Genomic DNA, 22,242 nt, shown 5'->3' with positions numbered 1-22,242 from the left:
TCCTCTTTCAGAAAAAAAAAACCAAGCCCATGGCTTTGATACAACTTACTTGAATTGAATTACAACTATAATGTATTACACTGAAGATACTTCTGGGAATATATCTATACAATACACCGTAAGGCCAGCTGTAATTATTTTATCTGGGATTTTTCATTCACCTTAGATTACCTGAACTTACTCTACCACTAATCCTTTTTCACAGAAACGGCATTAATAGGATTTTAATGCTGAAAATATTTGGAACACTAAGAAAGACAGAAATAAGACTCTTTTCAGTTCAAGTGTACATTTCAAGTACTATGCAGAGAAACCCTGAAATGGGATTAAAAAGCAAACAGTGAAACTTAATTACCTTCTAATACACATTTGGATCAATGAGAAATTAATTGAGAGATAAATAGGGTCAAATGGCATGGTAAAGGCTTTGCTATCTTCAAAAAACACAAAAATGAATCCCTCCCATAGACACAAATAATATGAAAAATGCACTAAGAGGGCTACAAGACCTTTTAACACCAAGGAACATAAACTAATGCTCCAATGATTTTGCTTTTCACCTTGTTCTGATAGTAAGTTGAACATGAAATTCAGAAAACAAATGAACCAAACATTTTAAAGAAAATAAGTTTCTCTCAAAAATGAATGTAAGACAATTATCATGGCTCAAAAACAAATATACATTGATATATTACTCTGGGCTTGAAGTTCTGTAATGCTATAATGCTATGTTTAAACACTCCCTATATGTAGAGGAGGCACAATTAGGTGGAATTTCAAGGAGCTAGAAATACATTTGGAAGAGAATCTGTTGTTTTTGCAAACTTCTCTGTCTTCTACCCAGTGTCCTTCTTTCTCTGAGTCATTTAAGCCTTAACTGCATATTGTGTGAGACTTCAGGAAAGAGCATTTCCATCCACTGGCTGCCCGTGAGCAGCAGTCCTTGGACACAGAGTGCAGTGCCAGGCTACACCCAGCAGGCTGTGTCACTTGATGTGTGGACACAAAAATAAAGCAAAAAACCTTCACCTAAAATGCACGACTTGTCAACATGAGCATTTGCACTAATATTTTAGTGAATGACAACTTTTGAAAACTAGCCACATCAATCACTCTTCTAGACGGAGAAACAAGACAAAGACATTTACCCCAAACAAGCACATATTTATTTATTTATTTATTTATTTATTTTTCTGTCTCACAACCTTCTTTCACTGATATTGAATAGAGTGTGAGTGTGCATGATTCCATACATGTGCATTACCAATGTAAATGTATTTTTGCAAATTTGCTATTATTTTCAAATTCTTTTTCAATTCATGTATAATAGGAAAGGCACTTGCAGAGCAAAAGTTACAAAATACTACAGTGATGGCTCGCCTTCAGTGATGGCTCCTCCTGGCCATTACTCTCTCATGATGATTCCTTTTCTCTCTTTTCCTCTCCAATTTTATGGAGAAAAATTGCACCGCCCTGACAGAGGTCTTGTGACTATGTGATTTGTTGGACCATATCCAAACTCACTGAATGCAGCTACTGCTTATCCCTCTTCTTTAACACCCCTGTTTTCGTTCTTCCTTGTTTCTATATGATTGCTTGTTCCTTTTATCTTAGCTTGCCTCATATCTTTTTGTTCAAGTACCAAGTACTGTATTCCCTGGGATTGTTTTCTACCCAAGAATAACTGTTGTCTTCCTCTCTCTGATTCTACCTGAGTTTTGATTTTGCTTGGTAACCTCACTCCATTTGCTCAATTTTGCTTTCAAGAACTGTTTCTTCCATGATATTCACAATAAAGTACATGGAGACAATGGCTTGGTAGAAAGGCATGCCCACAGACCAGACAAAAGAGTGACCAGCAATCATAAAAAGCCTTGTGTGCTTCAGAAAAACTTCCAGTAGTTTGCTGGAACAGTAAAAAAGTACATAAAATAATGCTTCAGCATGGAAGTGTCTCATTTGAATTCACTTTAATTTTTGTTGTCTTAGTCAACTTAGTCCTTATTGGCTAAAGCAAACAGAAAAAATGCATGCAGAGACACATGGCCTTGTCAGCTTGTAGAGTGAGTTTAAGCCACACCTTGCAGTTGCAGCATGTTGCTGACACAGCAGTGTTAGGATCACCATGAAAAGCACTCCCCAGCTTATGCAACTTTATCTGCAAATCCTCCTGGTCTGAGTGCAGCTAAGTTAGCAAAGGAGTCCTGTTGTCAGCTTAGCACCAATCTATACTTGCATCTCCAGAACCTTGGCAACACATCTTAGTGCCAGGGATAAAACAATACTCAGGTTAAGGAGAAAATATAAAAATGAATGGGAAGGGAATACAAAGAGTATCCTTGCCTTCTTGAAAGTCAACAGCAGCCAGCTCTGTAGGACTTCAGTCCATGGGTCTAAAACTGGCAGCAGGCCTTGACAGTAGCAGAGGAGGGCACTTGCAGTTCTTGATACAAATGTAGCCCCATTTGTAAGTCAGATTTATTCAGGGAACAATCCATGCAAGAGCCAATTGTTTCCAGCACAAAATTCTGAACCACAATAAAAACTTAGGCACAAGGTAATTAACATAATGTAATGAAGTATTAATAACACAGTTAACCTTGTACTGACTTGATTATGTAACTCAGCAAAACCTCCACTGCTAAAATCAACCAGAAGTTCCACACTGCTGCACCAGACTGAAACAAATATTAAAGGGTCTCACTTCAGAATTCAGGTCAACTGTCATAAGGATCACAGATGGCTTGGGCTATCTAGGCTGAATCTATGTTTCTCCTTGATAAATATCAAAAATGAACAAATAAAAATAACTGAAACACAGTTTTAACATCCATCTTAATGCTAATGATGGAATGTATCTTTTATGGATTTCACTTTTTTGACTGTCACAAGAGAAACACCTTATTTTTGTATTCTAGCAGCAACAAGTATAATTTAAATTTATCTAGCTATGACCAAGCAAAGTTCCAGTCATGAGTTTCATCTCATTTTAGCTAACAGACATAGATCATATTATTTTTCTTGTATATTCCATTAATGCTGATGATACTCAAGGTCCAGAACGTGTAAGATGAATTCTACTTGAAGGACACAAATAGAGAAGGTGATACTTCCTACAGCATACATATCTACAAAGGCATTGAAATTACAGCTTTCACCTGTGGACAGTGATCTAGCAAGATCTGTGAAACATTTCATTTTTGTCAGTTTTTAGAAGGCAACTGCTAAAGTAAATCCCAAAGCAGAAGGAAAACTTTTTTTTTTCAATTCTTAAGAAATAACTTACACATGAAATACATACTAAAGAACAAAGGCTGCGCTGCATATCTGGTCCTGTACTATATGCCAGTTTTTTGGTTTAATTGTGGCAGAATGTTCCCTGAACAATTGTTGTTAAATGATATGCTAAATGTTAAATGATATGCTAAGTTGCATTGAGATGTAGCAAAAAATCCTGTAACTCAGCACTGGTTTCTCAGGAGCCATAGTTGAGAGAATAACATAACACCATACTTATTTTCTTAGCAGAAGTGATGTATCCTTGTGAAGTGATGTATTGCTGGGAAATCTACAGATAGATTCATGTAAAACCCCTCAGTCTTGTACCATCTCAAAGCCTTAAATGAAGTGGGTACAATGATTGGAGAACTTTCAAACAAAGAAAGCTTAAAGTCCCCCTGCTCCCCCTGACCTCACTAGCTGGGTTAATAATTGGAAATAAATGTAAAAATATCAAAGCAGAAAAAATATGATGGATTTTCTTATAAAGCGATGCCCACCGATCTTCAGTTAGTATCACCATCCATTTACAAGGCAAGTTATGCACTTCTAAGGAGTACTCTGAGGAATTCCTCTGTACGGTTCAATCAAAGAAGACTAAAGTCTGAAAACGTCACACTCGGAGAGCCGCGAAGCAATTCCTGAGTTACAGGAAAGCTTTGGCCAGGGAACACCCCGAGAACAGCCGTGACGGGGCAGCGGGCGCAGGACGCCGGGGCCGGGGTCGCCCGCCCCCAGCATCCTCACTCTGCGATTGGCCCGACCGGGCCCACCCGGCAGCAATCTCACTTCTGGTTGGCTCAAGCTTCCGGCCCGCTTCGGAGGGCCAATAAGGCGCGGGGTTGTTTTCCCGTCCCAAGATGGCGGCGCTCTGTGGTGCTTCTGTGGAAGGGAATGGCGGGGAGTAAGGCCTGAAGGAGCGGGCCGGGGCCGCGAGCGCGGAGGGGGATGAGGTGACGCCGCTATGGCGAGCGACGGGGGCAGGAAGCAGTTCTGGAAGCGGAGCGGCGCGAAGGTGCCGGGCAGGTGAGAGAAGCCGCGGAAGGTCGGCGTCGCCGGCCCCTGGATGGTGCCGGGCCGGGGGGGCGTCTGTGCCCGTCCCGCTCCGCTGTGACCCCAACAGCGCGTTCCTGCCCCTCGGCCGCCCTGCCCCACGGGAGGGACTTTGCGGGTCCTTGAGTCTCCGCCGCTGGGACCGGGTCCGGTCGGTCACTGCTCGGACGCGGGTACCTTGTTAGCTCCGTGCTCAGAGCCCTCCGGCGCTGAGCGCCTCCAGTTCTCTGGTGGAGATGCTGGTGGTCAGTTGGCGTTGGTTATAGCTTGTGTCAGAAGGGTTTTTAAATAATTGTCTGAATGTGCGTTCCCAGCCTGACATCGTTGTTAAAGGAGTTAATGTGATCGTGGGAATGTGTTCGCCGGGAAATTTTGAGTGGGAGAATGTTTGTAGCTCTCAGCAGTGCCAAGTTAGGGTGTTTTGAAACTTGATACAAGTTATGAAATTTTTGAAATACTTTGTAGTAAGCTGTATTTTCTAGGCATAGAGACATGTTTTAGTTTCTGCTACGTATTTCAAAACATTGTCAGCTTTCTTCTGAAGTGTGAACAGCAGAGCAGTCGTTCTATTAGTGCAAAGAGCTACAAGCACATTCTCCCATTCCAGATTTTCCAGGGAATAGATCCCCAAAGATCCTTTTGACTGTTACATCAGGGTGGAAATACATGTTCAGATTATTAATCAACAATAACATTCAATGGTCTTATCCCTGAATTATTCTCTCAGTACAGTTTTCTATATTCTTTTTGTAAGAATGATGTGTACTTGTGGTTCTCAGAGAACAGTAACTCTGTATTTTACACCCTTAACGTGAACTCAGCTTGCTCATCACTTACCTTCTTACATTTTCAGTTACCCGTAAGCACTAACTGGGAGTGGTTTTGTTTCTTTAGTTACAAACTAACTTTTTCAGTCCAACTGTTGTCCTTCTTCTAATATGTTTTTTTTGTAACTTTTCTGGAATCTTTTGACGGTGAAACACTTCTGGCCTTCCACCCTTGTGCTGGATCTATAAATAGTTGCAGTTAATTTGCAGGCAACTGCAGGCTTGTGGGAAAACAAGGACACTGTGGAGAATGTGCTTTTCATTTTGATTTATTTTTTTCATGGCATGGAGAGGACTGTTGTTTTTTGTTTGAGTGGATTTGCATTGCAGGTATTCAGAGAGTGCTGTAAGGAAAAGGCATGTTCTGTGTGTATGGAAATGGGCAGTGACACCTGACCCTCAGGAGAGTGCAGAGCAGGGAATGTGCCTGTGGAGAGGATGGCATGAGGTTCTGTGGAAAGGCTGGTGGGGAATTGATTTCCATGGAATCACATAAAAATCGTTAAGAGTTTTCATAAACCACCATTTTCAGTCACCACTAGGGCTAATTTCAGTGGTGTTAATGCTGCAGCTCTTGTGAAAATCCAAGCCTCCCTAAAAATCTGTTTTGACTGCAGTCTTTTTGGCTTGTTTCTATCTTAAGTTTACTAAGGTTGGACTTACTTATCTTTGTGGTCTGGAGATAGTTTTTGGTATGTCAGGAGGGTGTGTTTGTTCTGTGTGATTTTTATTACAAGTTTGGGTAGTTGTTAATGTTGCATATGATTTATTTTTCTTACAATTAGAGAGCTCTGTAGTTATAATTTCTAGTATGAAGCCACATGTAAGTCTTGATGGGTCTTCTGTGGCATTTTTTTACTTGCAAAATAGTTTTATACCCCATAACTGGGAGGTAATGAACTTTTAGTTTGTAGAGAGTTTTGCTTTTCACACAATAACATGCTATTTTGTCATGTTAGAGGCTAGTGAATAAGTATGTCTTTGGAAGCTTGTTTCAAAGCATTCTGTTAATGCTCCTATGGCTTTTATTCTCTAAGCTGTCACCTTCTGCATTTTTCTGTGGCTTTGTCATCCTTATGCTTTAGTAAAGGTTAAGAACTGTCTGGTTGGATTTTGGGTGACAAGGGTATGTAGAAGATTAAATCTCTATAGATATTTCTTTGAGAATTTTTAATTTTTTGCAAGAGATGAAGAAATGATAAATCTGAGAAGAGAATTTTTGTAGATTCTTACTGCAGAGTCTAACTTATTTCTTATTTTAATTCCTGGTTAGAAAAATAAAATAGCCTAAAATAACCTTAGCTTAGGTCTCACAGAGTTCCTGTTTAGCAAATCCATGATTTTTATTAAATTACTTCTTAGTATGCACATCAATTGCGGTTTCATTATTTTTAATTTTTGAAACAGACAACTGTTGGAACATTTAAGTTCTCTTTGTTATTGACTATTTAATACACAGAAACTCTCCAAATATTTATTATTTTTGTGATAACTCTCTTTGTTTTCCTTTAGTATTCAACATGTGTACGGAGCTCAGCATCCGCCTTTTGACCCATTATTGCATGGAACGTGAGTTAACCTAATATTTAAATATTCCAAGTATTTTGTGTCTCCTCTGTCTTCTCTTTTTTCTTCCTGTTGGCTATAAAGTTTATTGTTAATCTTTCTTTTTCAATTTTTGTCATAATCTTAACTTCTAGTTTTGACTTCTCCTTTGTGACTTCCTGGTGGTTACCATATTTGCAGGAACAAATCAGCTCTTTCAGATCTTAACTAACATAGATTGCCAGCTGTTATTATTTATTTTTAATGCCTTATACATGGGAAATTGTGGTAAAGTAAAAAAACAGTGTCACAAAGGCAAGTATTTGGTTGGAAGGACGTCATGCTTCTACTAAATTTTTCAGGGGCTGGTTTCAGACAGTACAAGAGGTAAACATTCTAGTTAATTTTCAGATGATACAGAGTTGGAGGCAGTTGAAATGTGTGATCCTAAGGGTTGAATTAAAAGAAATGAGATTAATTGGCTCAAAATACGGAGCTGTAGAGACCCAGGAACAAAAACTGGAAGTTTATTCTTGAAGTGACAGAATTAGAGGAAAAACCTCACTGTTTTAGACAGTGATGACAAGTCAGGTGAAAGTGCAAGTGTTGTAGTACCTGTTAGGGAAGATACTCCCTGTAGGACATAACAGAAACATTATAACTGATACTATATGAGAATTGGGTAAGAACTGTTTCTGATTTGCGGTTCTGCCTGCCTTGTCTTAACAGAAAAAAGAAAAACTAGCCAAGGTGGAGAGAGAGGGAGGTCAGAAACAAACTCAAGAACCCTCTTGATGCGATTCTGTGCAAGATGACCCTGCTTGAGCAGGGAGTGTGGGCCAGATGACCCTCTGTGATCCCTTCCCATCTTACCCATTCTGTGAAAGCACAATTAACTTAATGGCAGTAGCGTCTTTATTTCTTGTGAACAGGCTAAGAAACCCTCTCAACTTTATACCTTATTCAGCTCACTTCTGAAGGGAGATGTGATTGCTCTGCATTACTGTAAGTGAGAGCAAGTTCCAGGCTAGGGAGGGATACTTGGTTCATATCTCATACTGCCTGCTGACAAAGGGGCAAAAGGTTGGGAGCTGATCAGGGTCCACTTAGACTAGTAACTAGAAGAAATATCTTCTGAGAAGAGCAAAGTTCTGAAGGAAATCCATGCTGGCATGCCTGGATGGGGAGGAATGACAGATTTAATAAGTTTTAAGGTGAGACTTGGTTTATTTATGACAGTGATTGTATTACATGATTGCTTATGGTGACTTAGGAGTAGACCATGACTTGTTTTCAGCTCCTGTGCTGTTATGCAGCAATTGCATTGAATGGGCTGAAATCTACAGAAGTGAATGAAGCAAGAGCAGTGCAGTGTGCACTATTATATAAGCTATTCTAGTAGTAATCCTTTCATATGATTTTGGGGGTGGTCCTTTTTTTTTTTTTGTTTGAGTTTTGTTTTCTTAAGAAAAGGGAAGGAAAGATTTGTTTCACTTCTATTCAAAGCAACAAAGTCTCAGTTTTTATAGCCCTTGTTCTCAGATTTCTTCAGCTGTATGTTACTGTGGGTGGATGTAGTGGCAACATGAGTGGAGAGAGATAAATATTTGCTACCTATGTTGTGTCAACTATGAACTTTCAGGGTTTGGTCCTACCCAGAGTGTTTTCTTCTTTACTAGTTTTCTAAATAGTGTTTATTTGTTTTTGAACAGCTTGATAAAACCAGGTTCAAAGCCACCTACAACTCCAGTGAAATTGAAGAAAGTCAGCACCTTCCAAGAATTTGAAAGTAACACAAGTGATGCTTGGGATCTTGGAGATGATGATGATGAACTCTTTGCAATAGCTGCTGAAAACTTAAATACAGAAGTGGTCATGGAAACAGCTCACAAAGTAATTCAGAATCACAGCAAGCTACAAGAACAGCATAAATATCAGGAAGAACATCTACAGGAAGAAAAACAAGAGGAATTTGCACAGCTGACTTCAGTTGCATGTGGTGATAATAGGCTTGTTAAATCAGTCAGTGAAGGTCATACATCAAGTTCATTAGGTATGTTGAAAAGTGGAAAAGATCTTGGGAGAGAGCTACCATATTTGCCCCTGTAAGACAGTAAACCCTTCCCAATGCTTTATTAATATTGCAGGAAAATATTAAATATTATATGTTTATCACTAGTGATTTATTTGAGAGGAAGACTGCATGCCTTAGGAAATTGTAATGCATGTGTGTGAGGGAAGAATAACTAAACTTTTTTTGCTTTCACTATTTGTTTTTCACTATTGTGAAAGATTATAAATAAATTGTAATTAAAATATAAATATAATTAAATATATTGAAAAGCAGGAGAACTGGGAGATTCACCCTCATGTGATCTTTTCCATGGTTTTATATAAGCTTTCAATTGCAATAATTTCAAGATCTCTCAGTGGTTGTTTTTTTAGGTTTTTTTTTTTTTTAAGAATGTAAGGGAGGGAACAGCTTTTAGTAACACCGATTTTAGAAATCCATGCACTTTGCTATTAATATGATCTCTGATGTGTTTTAATTGTGAAATACTGCTTCAAAGAGAAATGCTCCTTCTGCTAAATCCAAGTTATTTGAAGTCCAAACTTCTGCTATGCTTGAGTTTGCATTTTTCAAAAACAGAATTCTGTTTTAAATTTACAAATTAAATTCAAATGATTAGTAGTCTTCTCACTAGCTGAGGCTAACTGCTATACTTCTTTTTCCCTTCAGATAATGCTAGTGAAAATTCTTCCATGCAGAGATCACAGTCACTTCCACAAACTTCCATACCTCCCCTGGCAAGTGGAATGGCAGACTACAGCTCCTCAGTTACTCCTGCATTGACTGAGAGAGAAGCGTCTCGACTCGACAAATTTAAGCAGCTTCTTGCTGGCCCAAATACAGATCTTGGTGAGTGTTTCTCATAGGACCTCTGAATTACATCTGAACTATTTTTAAACTATAGAATTTTCCTGTTTGATGTACTGTCCTGCCATATGGTTTGGTTGGGATCTAATCCTTTCAACACTGAAAATTGATCTTACAAAAGAAAGAATAAAATTGAAAGTTTGTAGTACTCCTGCTTTTAATAAGTGATTTGCAAACATCCTACTGATATATGTAGGGTGTTCCATGGGTTCTTGTTCTTTCTCACATTATTTCTTCCTACCAGACTAATCTCTGTAGAAAAAACCCCACAGTACAATTAGCTGTGTTTATTGCTAATGCCTGAAAATGGAGCAGCTTGGTTTACAAGTGTGATTTTCATGCTTGGAAATAAATAGGTGTGAAAAATGATGAGACGTGTAAGTATTACTGCTTGTCTACTCTGAGCCTTCTTCATGTTCACAGGCTGATACAGTAGTTCTGTGTCTCATCTGTGAATGCTGACAACAAGTCAATGGGAAAACAAATGTATTGTCAGATAACTTGACTGTTCCCTTTGTTTACTGGATTTTAGCTGCTGAATAGTCAATACAAGTGCCAAGAGGGTATCACAGAATCAAATGGCTTTGTATCCCAAGTGAAAATCTGAAGCAGGATTAGTACACTCCATTTGGAGAACTTGGTGATTAGGAGTTGAGGGCAAAATAATGAATAAAGAAAATGTCTTTGAGGTAGACCATTCTGGAAGATATCTCCAGGAAACTTACAGAAAGAAGTAGAAGTTGCAGTTCTTGAATTGATGCTCTCCTGCCTGGTCATTGTCACGAGGCTTCTTCAATATAATACAGTCCAAGCTGTAGCTTTTATTTATTTTTTTTTTCCATGCTGTGTCTTATTGTCAGATTGATGCTGGGAAAGTACAATTATGGAAGCTATAATAGCAGCATGAGACTGAGCATTTCAGTGAGTTATATGACATTCTTATGAAATGAACTGTGAATAAAGGGAGGTGTTAAAACATATTTTACATAAACTTGAAAATGGTAATCATATATCGCTTTTTAGCTCTTTTATTAGCTCTTTAGCCCTTGATCTAACAGATGTTATGACCTTTGTGATTGTGACTGACATGAAAACTCATACCTTAAGAATGTTGTGATAGTAGAAATCATTGTTACATAAGGTTGCAAAATCAGAGGAAGGACAGAATTCGGTGTAAACCTATCCATTTCACTTTTGCTGTCTATTTAGTTTAGAATACTTTACTAGTAAATCAGATTTATGGATTAAAGGGAAATAATTTTGGAAGAAAATTTCCAGTCTTATTAGGAGTGCAGTCACCCTGTCTGTGGTGAACTTAGTCAATGCTATTTAAATAAACTATATATATTTTTTTTGCTATTGAACTTTATGAATCTCACACTGAAATATATGTAAGAAAGTGAAATATGAGTATGCTTCCTTGATATTAAAGTGTTAAAAATATCTAGTAAGCTCCCAATATTATTTCTTGTACAAACCACTAAATAATGCCTTTTCTACAGCTGTATATAGGAAGCTTGTTCTTTCTCTTGCTGTACAAACTGATAAGTACAGTTTGAAGTTATGTGATAGAATTTTATACCCAGTTTTGATTTTTTTTGATGCAAATATTTTGACTTTTGTATCTGGAATATGTCCAATAGCACATATATCTATCTACATTACAGGTAATACATTATGGTTTTAGTGAAAGAAATGAACTTGTTATTCATGACATGCAAGTTCTTGATGATCATGAAGCTCTTCAGGAGTAGATCATGTGTGATAGTAGTGCTTGGACTGCATTCTTGGTATCTGTTAGGGAAAGTGTGTGTACACATATATACACATGTAAACATGTATATGCTTATTGCTGTATGCACAATTCATCAGAATCTGGTGTGTGTATGTCTATATGCATTTTTAATGTATAGATTTTTGGAAGATGTTTGGTTTAGCACTGTGCTACAGTGAAGATTGTTTAAAAAGTATTCTTGATTTATAATGACAGCAGTAGCCCGGGAAAGTGTTTCAGGTTGTCTGTAGTGGAGTTTTTAATTTGTTGTTGGAGTGTTTTTGTGTTTTTTTTTTTGTTTTTTTTTTTGTTTGTTTGTTTTTTTTTTTTTTCCCCGGTTTTCTTCAGAACAATACTGGAAATGTACTAAGGTAGAAACTAGGCAATAGGCTCCGAGCTAAAATTTGTGGGGAGTGATATAGGGATAAGTGGCTGTTCTGTTGCAGATGGCTTATTCTGTCTGTGTGTGTGTGGGGGGGGTGATGTGGTATGTGTGAGTCTGTTTTGTTTTAGAGCCACAAATAGTTGGGCTTTGTTTGTCACAATGAATTAAATTAAAAGGACATGGGGACATTTTTGTAAATATTTCTCTTCATTTCTGCAACTATTAGGCTTGGTTTTGCTTGGAAGTAGAAGTAAACTGAAGTAAAGTATTTCTGTAGTGTTCGTTTTCGTGGTATAGTTTCACATTTTGCTGAAATAGATTATATAACAAGTCCTTTCAAAGCAAAATAAAATTAAGTTAATTTGTGGAACTGTAGCCATGTCATGCACGTATTCTCTTAAAATAACCAGGGAAATCAACATTGACTATGAATACAAAGTAATGCAAATGACCTTGAAATCTTTTGAGTCACACTTGAATAATCATTATCCTATACAGATAGTGTAAAATGCAATTTTAGTTGTAAACGCCAGCTAGAGGTGTGAAAGAGTGTGTTCTTTCACAACAAAAATCTCAAAAAGATGAATTATGTGTATAAATTTGGAAGTGAAGATTATTTTAGTCATTGGAAACCACTAACAGATTTTGGAGTTGGGTTTGGTCCACAGGCTGGCTACTTAGAACTTGTGGAAATAGGTAGTTACTGCAAGAAATGCGGGCTGGTCGAAGGAGCTTATTGTAAGAAGCAGTTTGGTTGGACAGGGATTTGAGGAGTGACCCTTGTCAATTAGATCATAGTGAGATGTGTGGGTGCAGGGTCAGGAAGCAGAGTGGGGCTGTTAGTAGGACAGCAGAGTTCAGGAGATAGCTGCAGAGTAGGCTCTAGGGTCTGTTTGTCTGCATAGCTTCCCATTCCTGTAGTGCATGCCAGCTTATTCAGCAGGAATAATTCATGGTAGTTTTGTGCAATCAACCTGTGTTTATGCTTGACTTGCAGTCAGTTTGCAGCAGACTTACTGAATTTCAGGTCTTGTCTTTCCTTGTAATGGACCTTGCATTACTAAGTGAAGGTGGGCTTGCAGAACTTTTGCTAACAGTTGTGAAGCCCCCTGGTCTTGGCCCGGACGGTTGGCCAGTGGCTTCTCTGAGAACTGGCCCCGGCGACTTTGACGAGAGAGACTGCTTGATCTAGTTGCTCTGAAAAGTAACTTTAATATAATGATAAAACAACAAACTAAGCAGTGTACACCATACAAGGAACAAACTAGAAAAAGCCAGGGTCCAGGGTCTGCAGGAGTATTTATAGGTTTCTAAAAGGGGTGAGGGTTAAGGTGGGGTGTAAGCAGAGGATCCAACAGAAAAGGACAATTTGGAATATTACAGTCAATGCAGCAAAAAACTATCTAACGGCAATACAGAGAAGGTAGAACTTTCTGGCAACAATTTGAGTAACAGAACTGGAGAATATTGGGTAGGAGCTCCTGCTTAATTTACAGAGGTTTCTCCCATGGCTTCAGATTGAAGTTCGCTTCGTTATTCAAACTGACCCCAACACAGTTGCTTGCTTTAAGAGGGGGGAACAGAACTTTATCAAAGCAGTGTGGGGGGAGTATTTCTGAGAAGAAATTTTTCTTTCCTTCACAGACCACTTCATATATATTAGAGGAACAGTACTGCTGTGTCTATCAGGTTTCCGTTTAAAGTTTAATTTTTTTTGTTAAACTTGAGTTTTTTAGTAGTCTTGTAAAATGTTTTAGGGAGCTGTTTACTGTGCAAACACAATGTAAACAATGTTGATAAAATTTGACAAAGCAACAAGCAAGTTACTGCATACTTGCAACTTCAGCGCAGCTGATGTATGATGGGTTACTAATATAAATTTAAAAATTAGCTGATTAAAGCGCTTCCTTAATGCCTTTATCTTCAAATCAACTATTTTTCTGTTTTTTTACACATATATGGCTAATGGATATGTAATTGGATGTGAGAAACATGTTTATTTAAGTAAAATAACAACCAATGGTAAAGTTGGTGTGCTGTGTTCTCTTGATTTAATAAAGCCTCAAAACATTGTAATGCTACTGTTAGGCAACATAACACATATATTATTTCAGAGTCAAACCAACTAATTTCTTAGGTTGTAAAATTGTTTTGCATGTCAGGGTCACTGTTTTCCGTACTTAGTCATGTCGAGTCCCAAGGTGAATAAAATATGTTGAAGTTTTAGCATACTACCTTGATAAAAATAATAGAAGGCCCTGTAAAAGCACCCATGAAAATTGTGAAGTATTCCCATCTTAAATGTACTTCAGCTGCTGTACATATTCAGGAGCACTATTCATTGTACTTTTTAAAAAACTCATCTATTTTTCTTCCTCCTTTTGACCAAATCTGAAAAAGGAAACCTTTTCAGACAGTACTACAAACTGCTGAGTTGGGTGCTGTCTCTTGGCTAGTCTTTTGCTGTGGAAGTAGTGGATAATGTTGTGAAGTCTTATAGAACTTGGAAAGACTAGCTGAACTCTTGATTTATCTGATGGTGGCAAAAACTAATTACATAATTTTAGAGGAGTTAAAATGCTGTAATCTCAGATTATTTTGTAACAATAGCTGGTTGTCTCTTTGTGCTATAATAAAAGAATTCAAGAGTGGTTCTCTAGAGATTAAATTCAGAAAGAAAACATGTTAGATGTCTCTTTTTCCAATCACAGTGATATTGTTGCAGCAACTTGAAATAGGATTTTCCTATTCATGGTCACATCCATTGTAGATATATATTAAACCTGATCTAACATAGTAATTACCTTTTCTTTCACTTATGGCTCATAAATCTAGTATTCTGTCACCACAGTCTGTTATGTCCTATAAAATTGCTTGCCAAACTGATGCTATTGAAAAGTTTCAGTAACTTTACAAAATGAATTAATTGAAATGAACTTGATTAATTTTGTTCCCAGCTTCATTAATTTATCTACACTAAGCTACACAGTGATTTATCTCTGTGCTCCCAGTACATCCATGTAATTTAGAATTTTAATGCCCCCTACAGCTGTGAATTACTTGTAGTTGATCATGTGAGTGCCTATTCTTCTTTCAGTTTGTTGATATATAGTATAAAGTTAACATGTGTCCTACTGCTGCTTTGTGTGATGTGCCATTAGTTATATCTGTCTTTTCAAATTATTATCACCAAAAGGTGTCCTCTGATTCTTTTTCTGTTCTAGTTAGTTTTTTATCTACAAAGCATGCTTTCCTATTTAGCTAATAAAAAAAGACTGTTAACCAGACAGTATTGTACCAGTAGACTTTAAAACATTTTTTTTAAAATTAAGAGTCTTCTGAAAGAAATTAATGTCAAATATCCATTATTTGTTCCCTTTTTAGTTACTTGTTGCAGGGTTAGTGTTTTGTCTTCATGTTTTCTGTGGCTTGGTCTCATAACTTGTATTTTCATTTAATAGTAAGCATTTATTCTGATTTCTGCTCTGGTGGAATATTTCAATGTAAAGGTATTAATTTATGATTTTTCATTCTAACTAGATGAGAATAGATTCCTTAAACAATTTCGAGAAGATTTTGACTTAGTTTGTTTCTTCAGGATGCATTTCTCTTCCTTTGTCAAGTTTGTAGATTGACATAGTAGTTCCAGACCTGTGCTGATTCTTTCAATTGCTCCAGTTTGGGTGCAGGACCTTACACTTGCCCTTGTAGAACTTCATGGGGTTTGCCTTGGCCCACCTCTCAAGCCTGTCTGAGTCTCTGTGGATGGGATGTGCTCCTTCCAGCAAATCCACTGGGTCACAGCTTGGTGTCATCTGCCAGCTTGCTGAGTGTGGGCTCAGTCCCTCTGTCAGTGTCATCGAGGAAGACACTAAATTCTGTTGGCCCCAATGTGGAGTTTTGTGGCACCCCACTTGTTACTGGCTTCCACTTGGAGCTGAGCTATTGACTGTAACTCTTTGGATAAGGAACTGATTGAATGTCTGTATCTTATAGCCCATCCCTCAAACAAATCTCTCCAGTTTAGTGGCAAGGATGTTGTGGGGGACTGTGTTCTGCAAGTCCAAAAGGCTTGCAGAAGAGCTCTAGTTTAGTTGTAGATTAGTATTGTTATCTTTCAACAAGGATTTGTTAATTTTGACTTGAGGGAAGATTCCTTACTCTTATGTGTTTCAAATGCCATCTATCATTGAATTAAGTTTTTGTTGAGGGGAAAAAAGAGTAAGACTGAAGAGCTGCAGCTCCTATTAACAAACAAGATAATCCTTCCCTTAAAAGGAGCCTGTAACCTAAAGCTTTCCCTTTTTTTTTTTTTTTTTTTTTTTCAAGAGTTTTGGTATTCAAGTATGACTCAAATTAATAAATGGGTAAGAGGCGTTGTAAACTACACAGATGAGCCTAGTTCTGCGGTTCTGGACTTCTTGCCTATAAATAGAACTATGTGATTTTTGTTAGTATCAGAATAGCTTAGAGACTAACCTGTTTCTTTTTGTGTGGATGTCCACAGAGAACATTTCAGGTTAAAACCATTGATCTGTTCAAAAAAAGAGTGCTCTTAGCACAGTTCTTAAAACTCCCATGTTACCCATATGGCTCCATTAACAAAGAGTGGAGTTCTGTACTATGTCTTTTTCCAAGTGGATTTGGATGTAGAGCATTACAGTGGGATCCCTAAGTTCAGCTGATGTGAAAGGGTTACTGTTAAAAAAAAAAAACCACTAAATTACCATTCAAATTTCTGTGTACACGCAAAAATTGCCTTGGTAGTTAGAACTAATTGATCATCAAAAAAGAAAAGAGTTAGAGTTATCATTCTACTCCAGATTGCAAGATTGATTAATTCAAAGGGTTTTTTGTGTCCGTTAAAGTTTTAGCAGAACTTTTAGGAGATTATTGCACTGATTTTTGGTCAGGTGTTCAAAAACAGTCTGTGAGTCTTAGCCATGTGCTGAACAATACAGTGAAGAGGGATATTTTAGTCTGGATGAACTGGGAGAAAGAGAAGTACTACATGATGAAGTGTTCTTGTAGTTTTTTTGTTTGTATGACTGTTTGTTTGTTGGTTTGTTTTTGGTGTGCCATCTCTATTCCTTACCTGAGACCATCATGAAAGCTGAACTTAGTGACCTATATTATTCAGTAAGATAGAGGAGTGAGAAGTTCAGTGTTCTCTCTTGAAGTCACAGACTGAGGGAGCAGCTTTGCCTCTTCCCATGACGTTTTGCATACTTTGTGGCATGGGAGGGGCTTACCAGGAATGTCACCAACAAGACTGCTGAGAACTCTGAACCTGCTCTGTGTGCTCTGTGTCCTGAAGCTCTTGAACATCAAGATTAGCAATGTACGTGTTGTAATGAGTGGCACATACAGCTTGTAAATCCGTTTATGAAGGCTCAAGGAAGTATAATTAATTCTTTAGGTTTTCTTGCCAGCATCTCTTTCACTATTAATTATGTTGAAACATAAGTCATTGTTACTTCATTAGTAGCATGCCCAGAACTGGAAGAAGTACATAAAACTTGTCTGGGATGGTAAACACAGTGGAGCAAGTTTCACTGTGTATGTCTGTGTTATGCTGCCTTGCTGTTGCAGATTATTGGTTAGGTTTGCCCTCATGTGTGCTTTAGCCACAATGGACAATTGCTCTGGATGTGATGTATGTTTGCAGTTAACTGAGAAAAACCTACATGGATTAGAGGTTAAGGGCTAGCCTTTTACAGGAGTTTGATATAGTAGAACCTAATGTAAAGCTAAACTAAGTAATACTTCCAGTGAAGTAAAGACTCATAATTAAATCATTAGGAGCTGCTTTTTTTTTTTTTTTAACATTCAGAATAGGGTATGAAAGGTTTTCCTTTAGTTGTACATCTAACTTCTAAAAAGTTTGAAACTGTTTCAGTTTCATTAATATAAAAATAAAAACAGTTGATGATGCACAGAAATTGGATGTTTTGGGAGAACTATGAAAAACATCTGCTGCTGCCACAGTTGTTCTCCATTACTTATCATTTCCATCACTGGCTTCACATGTTGCAGGTCTTAGGAATTTCAATAATCTTTTTGCCTTAGTTTTCCTAATCCCTTTCTTTCTTGTACCTTGTAACACCAACCTCATCTGCTTCTGCTTCTGTTTTTTTATGTGAAGTAGCGGACAAGATGTACTTTCCTACTCTTTTCTAGCAAAGGCTCTGAAAAGGATCTTACCCTGTATTTACAAAGGTGGATTGGACTTGATTTCCTGTTTCTGCAGCATTCAGAATAACTCTTTGTTCCATAGAGAAGATTAAGGGCAGTGTTTGATTAAAAAAAAAAAAAATTAATGAAGTGCCTAACAGAGCTATTATTCATTTTGAAAACCGGTTGCTGTGGTTGCCATAGTAATAACAAGCCCTGTATTCAAGTTATTTTCTATATGTACTGCCTGTATTATAACATGCTGTTGGGGGAGCTGTAGTTCTGTGCATCTCTGCTTTTGAAAGAATTTTCCAGCTTTGTATAGGTAAAATATCCAAGGAATTTATGTTGTAGGAACATCAAACATGTAAATCTAGTTTATTGTATCTATCATGGAGTTGCTCATGCAGGCCATGACTTCATGTAGCCATTTATAGTAATCTCAATGAAATAACAGCTGTATCAAAAATGAATAATACATCCAGAGAAATTTTGAATTCCTTTAATATTTCTTATTTTTTTATATATTTGTAATGGGTAGAATGATTAGCTTGTAGTTCCAAGAAGAATTCTTGTCGACTTGGTTGTTTGCCCTCATGTGTTTTAGGTGTGGTAGGTAATAACTCCTACAAGTAATTGCTTGTACAGTTAAAAGCTGGCAAACTAATGGCATGTTTTCTTTGTAAAATTCCCCATGAAATATTTATGGAATCTGAGAAGTCTTTAAATCTAAATGCAGTAAAAGGATAGTCCTAAGATTTCTGTTAGAGCAAATGCTTTAAACTTTTTCTTCCTCAGAGAGAGGGAATGTATCTGTAAATGTATTGTAGTAAGCCAGATAAAACAAATTTTTTCCTAAATTAATCATATTAATTTGAAGCATTTTCATACCATATTATACCTTCATAATAAAATATCCTAAAGCAACATTTCTGTGAAAAGTAACTACTGTCTCCTAAGCAGAAATGAGAGTTGGCTAGTGTGAGCAAATTGAGATACTTTTTGTCTAAAATCTATGGGGATTTATAAATTCTTTCATACCATTGGTCACAGAATTATGTCAAATAATGAGGCAGCTGAAAAACAGACTAACAATTGGGGTTTAATCTCTTTCCTCAGAAAGTATACTTTTAGTTTGGGACAGAATTTACAGACAGGGTTTTACAGATACTGTTTTTGGATCTGCCTAATTTCAGCTGGTTCCTTGTTCACATTTTTAACAATTTATTGTGTCTGTAATTGTAATGTTTACAAGTGCTCATTTTCAAAATAATTGTTCTGGAAGTTTAGGAAAATATTAATTGTATTGAAACAAGAATATTTTTGCAGTACTATCTTGATTGAAAATGTGTGCCTGATTTGTAGGTGCTATTAAAACTCTTGCAGAAAATCTGTGCTTGGGAACATACTTGGTGACTCAAAACTAGAACGTCTAATTCCTTGGGAAATCTACAAGGGGGAGGAGTTGCTCTAATGACAATTCATTGAAGTCATGCTTTGACTAGGGAGGATGTAACATTTCAGCCAATGACAAATAGTTTAATAATTAATTAAAATACTAAGTTCATAAAATAGTTCATGTTGGAAGGGACCCTTAAGCCATCTAGTTCAACAACCTTGCAATTAGCAGGGACATACTCAACTAGATCAGGTTAGTCCAAGACTGTCACCCTTGAGATGGGACATTCACAACTCCTCTGGGCAACCTGTTCCAGTGTTTCACCATCTTCACTGTAAAAAAATTTCTTCCTTACATCTAGTCTGAAGCCACTGTCTTTCAAATTAAAACCATTACCCCTTGTCATATCAAAACAGACTCTGACAGAAATGCTGTCCCCATTTTTATTATGAGCTCCCTCTAAGGATTGAAAGGCCACAGCAATGCTGCCCAGAGCCTTCTCTTTTCCAGGCTGAACAGCTCCAACTCTCAGCCTGTCTTTATAGGAGAGGTGGTCCAGCTGCTGCCTGATGCCACAAGCCAAACAGTTTCCTTTAGTGAAAGTTCTCCATGGTGCAAATACAGCAAGATGCACATGTAATACAGTGTGACAATTTTGTTAGTTTAACAAATAGCATGCTTAACAGAAATCATCCAATTAGAAGAACAGTTAATTAAGTAATCTCCCATTTTGGTTCTGCCCCTCATTGAAGTTGCCCCTAGCTTATAACCCCACATTTATTGTGGGCTTATTATATATATATGATATATAGTGAAAAAACAGTGATTCACACTATAGAGGGAAGACTAAATAAGATTCCAGGAAGGTTAGCTTATTGTTCTAACATGTAGGTAATGGGGTCGGAAAAGTACTGTGGTTAGTTAGGAGCTATGTAACTATATAATAGTAGTCTACAGAGTTACAAATACATGGAAAATGTATAAACCCCAAAAATCTGTGTAGCATTACAGCCCCTTGATCATCTTCATGGCCCTTTGGACTCATTCCAAAAGGTCCATGTCTTTCTCTTACTGAGAACTCTAGAGCTGGATGCAGTACTCCATGCCCACCTGGAAGTCTCACCAAAATATAGTAGAGAGTATGTGGAGGGATGATAGTTACATGGCAAAAGCCACGTAGACATGCTCTAGATAGCTGAGAATTAGAAAAGTACTGAACGCAGCTAATCTGAGTCCCTGCACCTGCAAGGCCGCAGTGGCATTGAGTATAGCTGTAGTCTAATAGCAAGATAATGTAGCCGAGAGCAGAGCATGAGAAAAAGAAGATGTAAGTTGTAAAGAATGACAAAGTAAGAATAACCAATAGACTGTTTAGCTAACAGAATATGCATGAGCTTATTGCATGTTGTGCTTAAATGTCTGATGCTCTAATCAATAAATGAAGCTTGTTGATTCTCATATTGAGCTGTCACCGAGCCTCCCTCACTGCGACAAGAGTAGAGAGGGCAGAATTACCTCCCTTGACCTGCTGGCCATTCTGCCCAGGGCATGTTTGGCTTTTTCACCTGTCCAGCCTCTTGTCCACCAGTACCTGCCAGTCCTTCTCTCATGTTTATTGCCCTAATCCCTCCATCCCCTGGCCTGCATTGGTGCTGGTTGGTTGCCCCAACCCAGGTGCAGGACCTTTCACTTGTTCTTGTTAAACCTGATAACATTTCCATGATCCCACTTCAAGTTGTCCAAGTCCCTCTGAATGGCATCCCAGCTCTCAGGTGTGTCAACCACCCGACTCAGCTCGATGTCATCTGCAAATTTGCTGAGTGTATACTTGATCCCACAGCATCTGTCACCAACACGGAATGACACTGGGCTCAGTATGACCTCCTGAGGAGCACTGCTCATCATTGATCTCCATCTCAACATGGAGCCACATTACTCCCTGCATGTGCTCATTCAAGCAATTCTTCATTCACCAAAGAGTCTGCCCATCAAATCCACTTCTGTCTCCAGTATAAAGAAGGATTTTCTGGGGGACTATGTCAAAGGCTTTACAGAGGTCTAAATAGATGACGCCTGTAAAGCCTTTCCTTGTCCACTGATTAGTCACCCCATTGTAGAAGTCCAAAATGCTGCTTAGGCTGTTCTGGTCAGCTATGCTGGCTTTCTCAAATCACATCACTGTCCTGCATGTGCCTTCACAAAGCTTCTAGGAACGTGTTCTGTTCCATAATCTTCCCAGGCACAAAAGTGAGGCTGACCAGTCAGTAGTCTCCAGGGTCCTCTTTTTAAAAAAATTTAGGTCTCTAGTGTCTCAAGGTAACCTGAGAACTGGAATGTGAGTATTTCAATTACATGTAGTTGTTTGATTTTTAGGAACTCACCAGTTGAGCCATTTGTAAGAATAAAGCCCATCTTAAAGACTGTAATAGAGACACTTGTTGTAAAATTAAATTGTGACTAATAGAATGTAATTAATGTATTTTAACAGCAGTATTAGAATTTAGCTTCACTGGCAAGATTACCTAAAATGGTACTCTTGTGTATATGCTTCAATTTTCTTTCCTCATCACCAGAAGCACTTTTGTTTTATGTTATAGTAGGGTTAGACTAAATCTTCCAGGAGCAACCTTGATCCTGCTGTTGTAATTGCTCTTGGAAAGGGCAGGGTCCTTTGTTTTCTTTCCTCTTGTTTTGGTGATGAACCATCAGAGGAAAGCATAATGTAATTTGATGCTTTAGCAGTAGTGTCATGCAAGGGTAAGACTGTGTGCTTTTGGAGTTTGCTACTACATCTGATAAGAATTCTTGCATAGCCCCTTTGAGTTTTACTGTGTGCTCTTTGTCACTGGCAAAATAGTAGTTGAGCTC

At 37.8% G+C, this 22,242-nt stretch overlaps 1 protein-coding gene across 2 annotated transcripts in view; it reads left to right on the top strand.

The window, feature by feature from the left end:
- Positions 1-4,118: 4,118 nt before the first annotated feature.
- Positions 4,119-22,242, top strand: part of TBC1D22A (TBC1 domain family member 22A) — a 140,596-nt gene continuing 122,472 nt past the window's right edge. The window contains exons 1-4 of one of the 2 annotated variants that reach the window (XM_059847287.1): positions 4,119-4,305; positions 6,672-6,728; positions 8,417-8,757; positions 9,445-9,624. In XM_059847287.1, the coding sequence (XP_059703270.1) occupies positions 4,244-4,305; positions 6,672-6,728; positions 8,417-8,757; positions 9,445-9,624 (640 nt within the window). In that variant the 5' untranslated portion in view covers positions 4,119-4,243. The remainder of the gene's footprint in view (positions 4,306-6,671; positions 6,729-8,416; positions 8,758-9,444; positions 9,625-22,242) is intronic. The other variant, XM_059847286.1, reaches the window with a different exon arrangement.

The sequence above is a fragment of the Haemorhous mexicanus genome, chromosome 5 (genome assembly GCF_027477595.1).
Source record: "Haemorhous mexicanus isolate bHaeMex1 chromosome 5, bHaeMex1.pri, whole genome shotgun sequence".
In the NCBI taxonomy this organism is placed as follows: domain Eukaryota; kingdom Metazoa; phylum Chordata; class Aves; order Passeriformes; family Fringillidae; genus Haemorhous; species Haemorhous mexicanus.
This window is presented reverse-complemented; position numbering and strand designations above follow the sequence as displayed.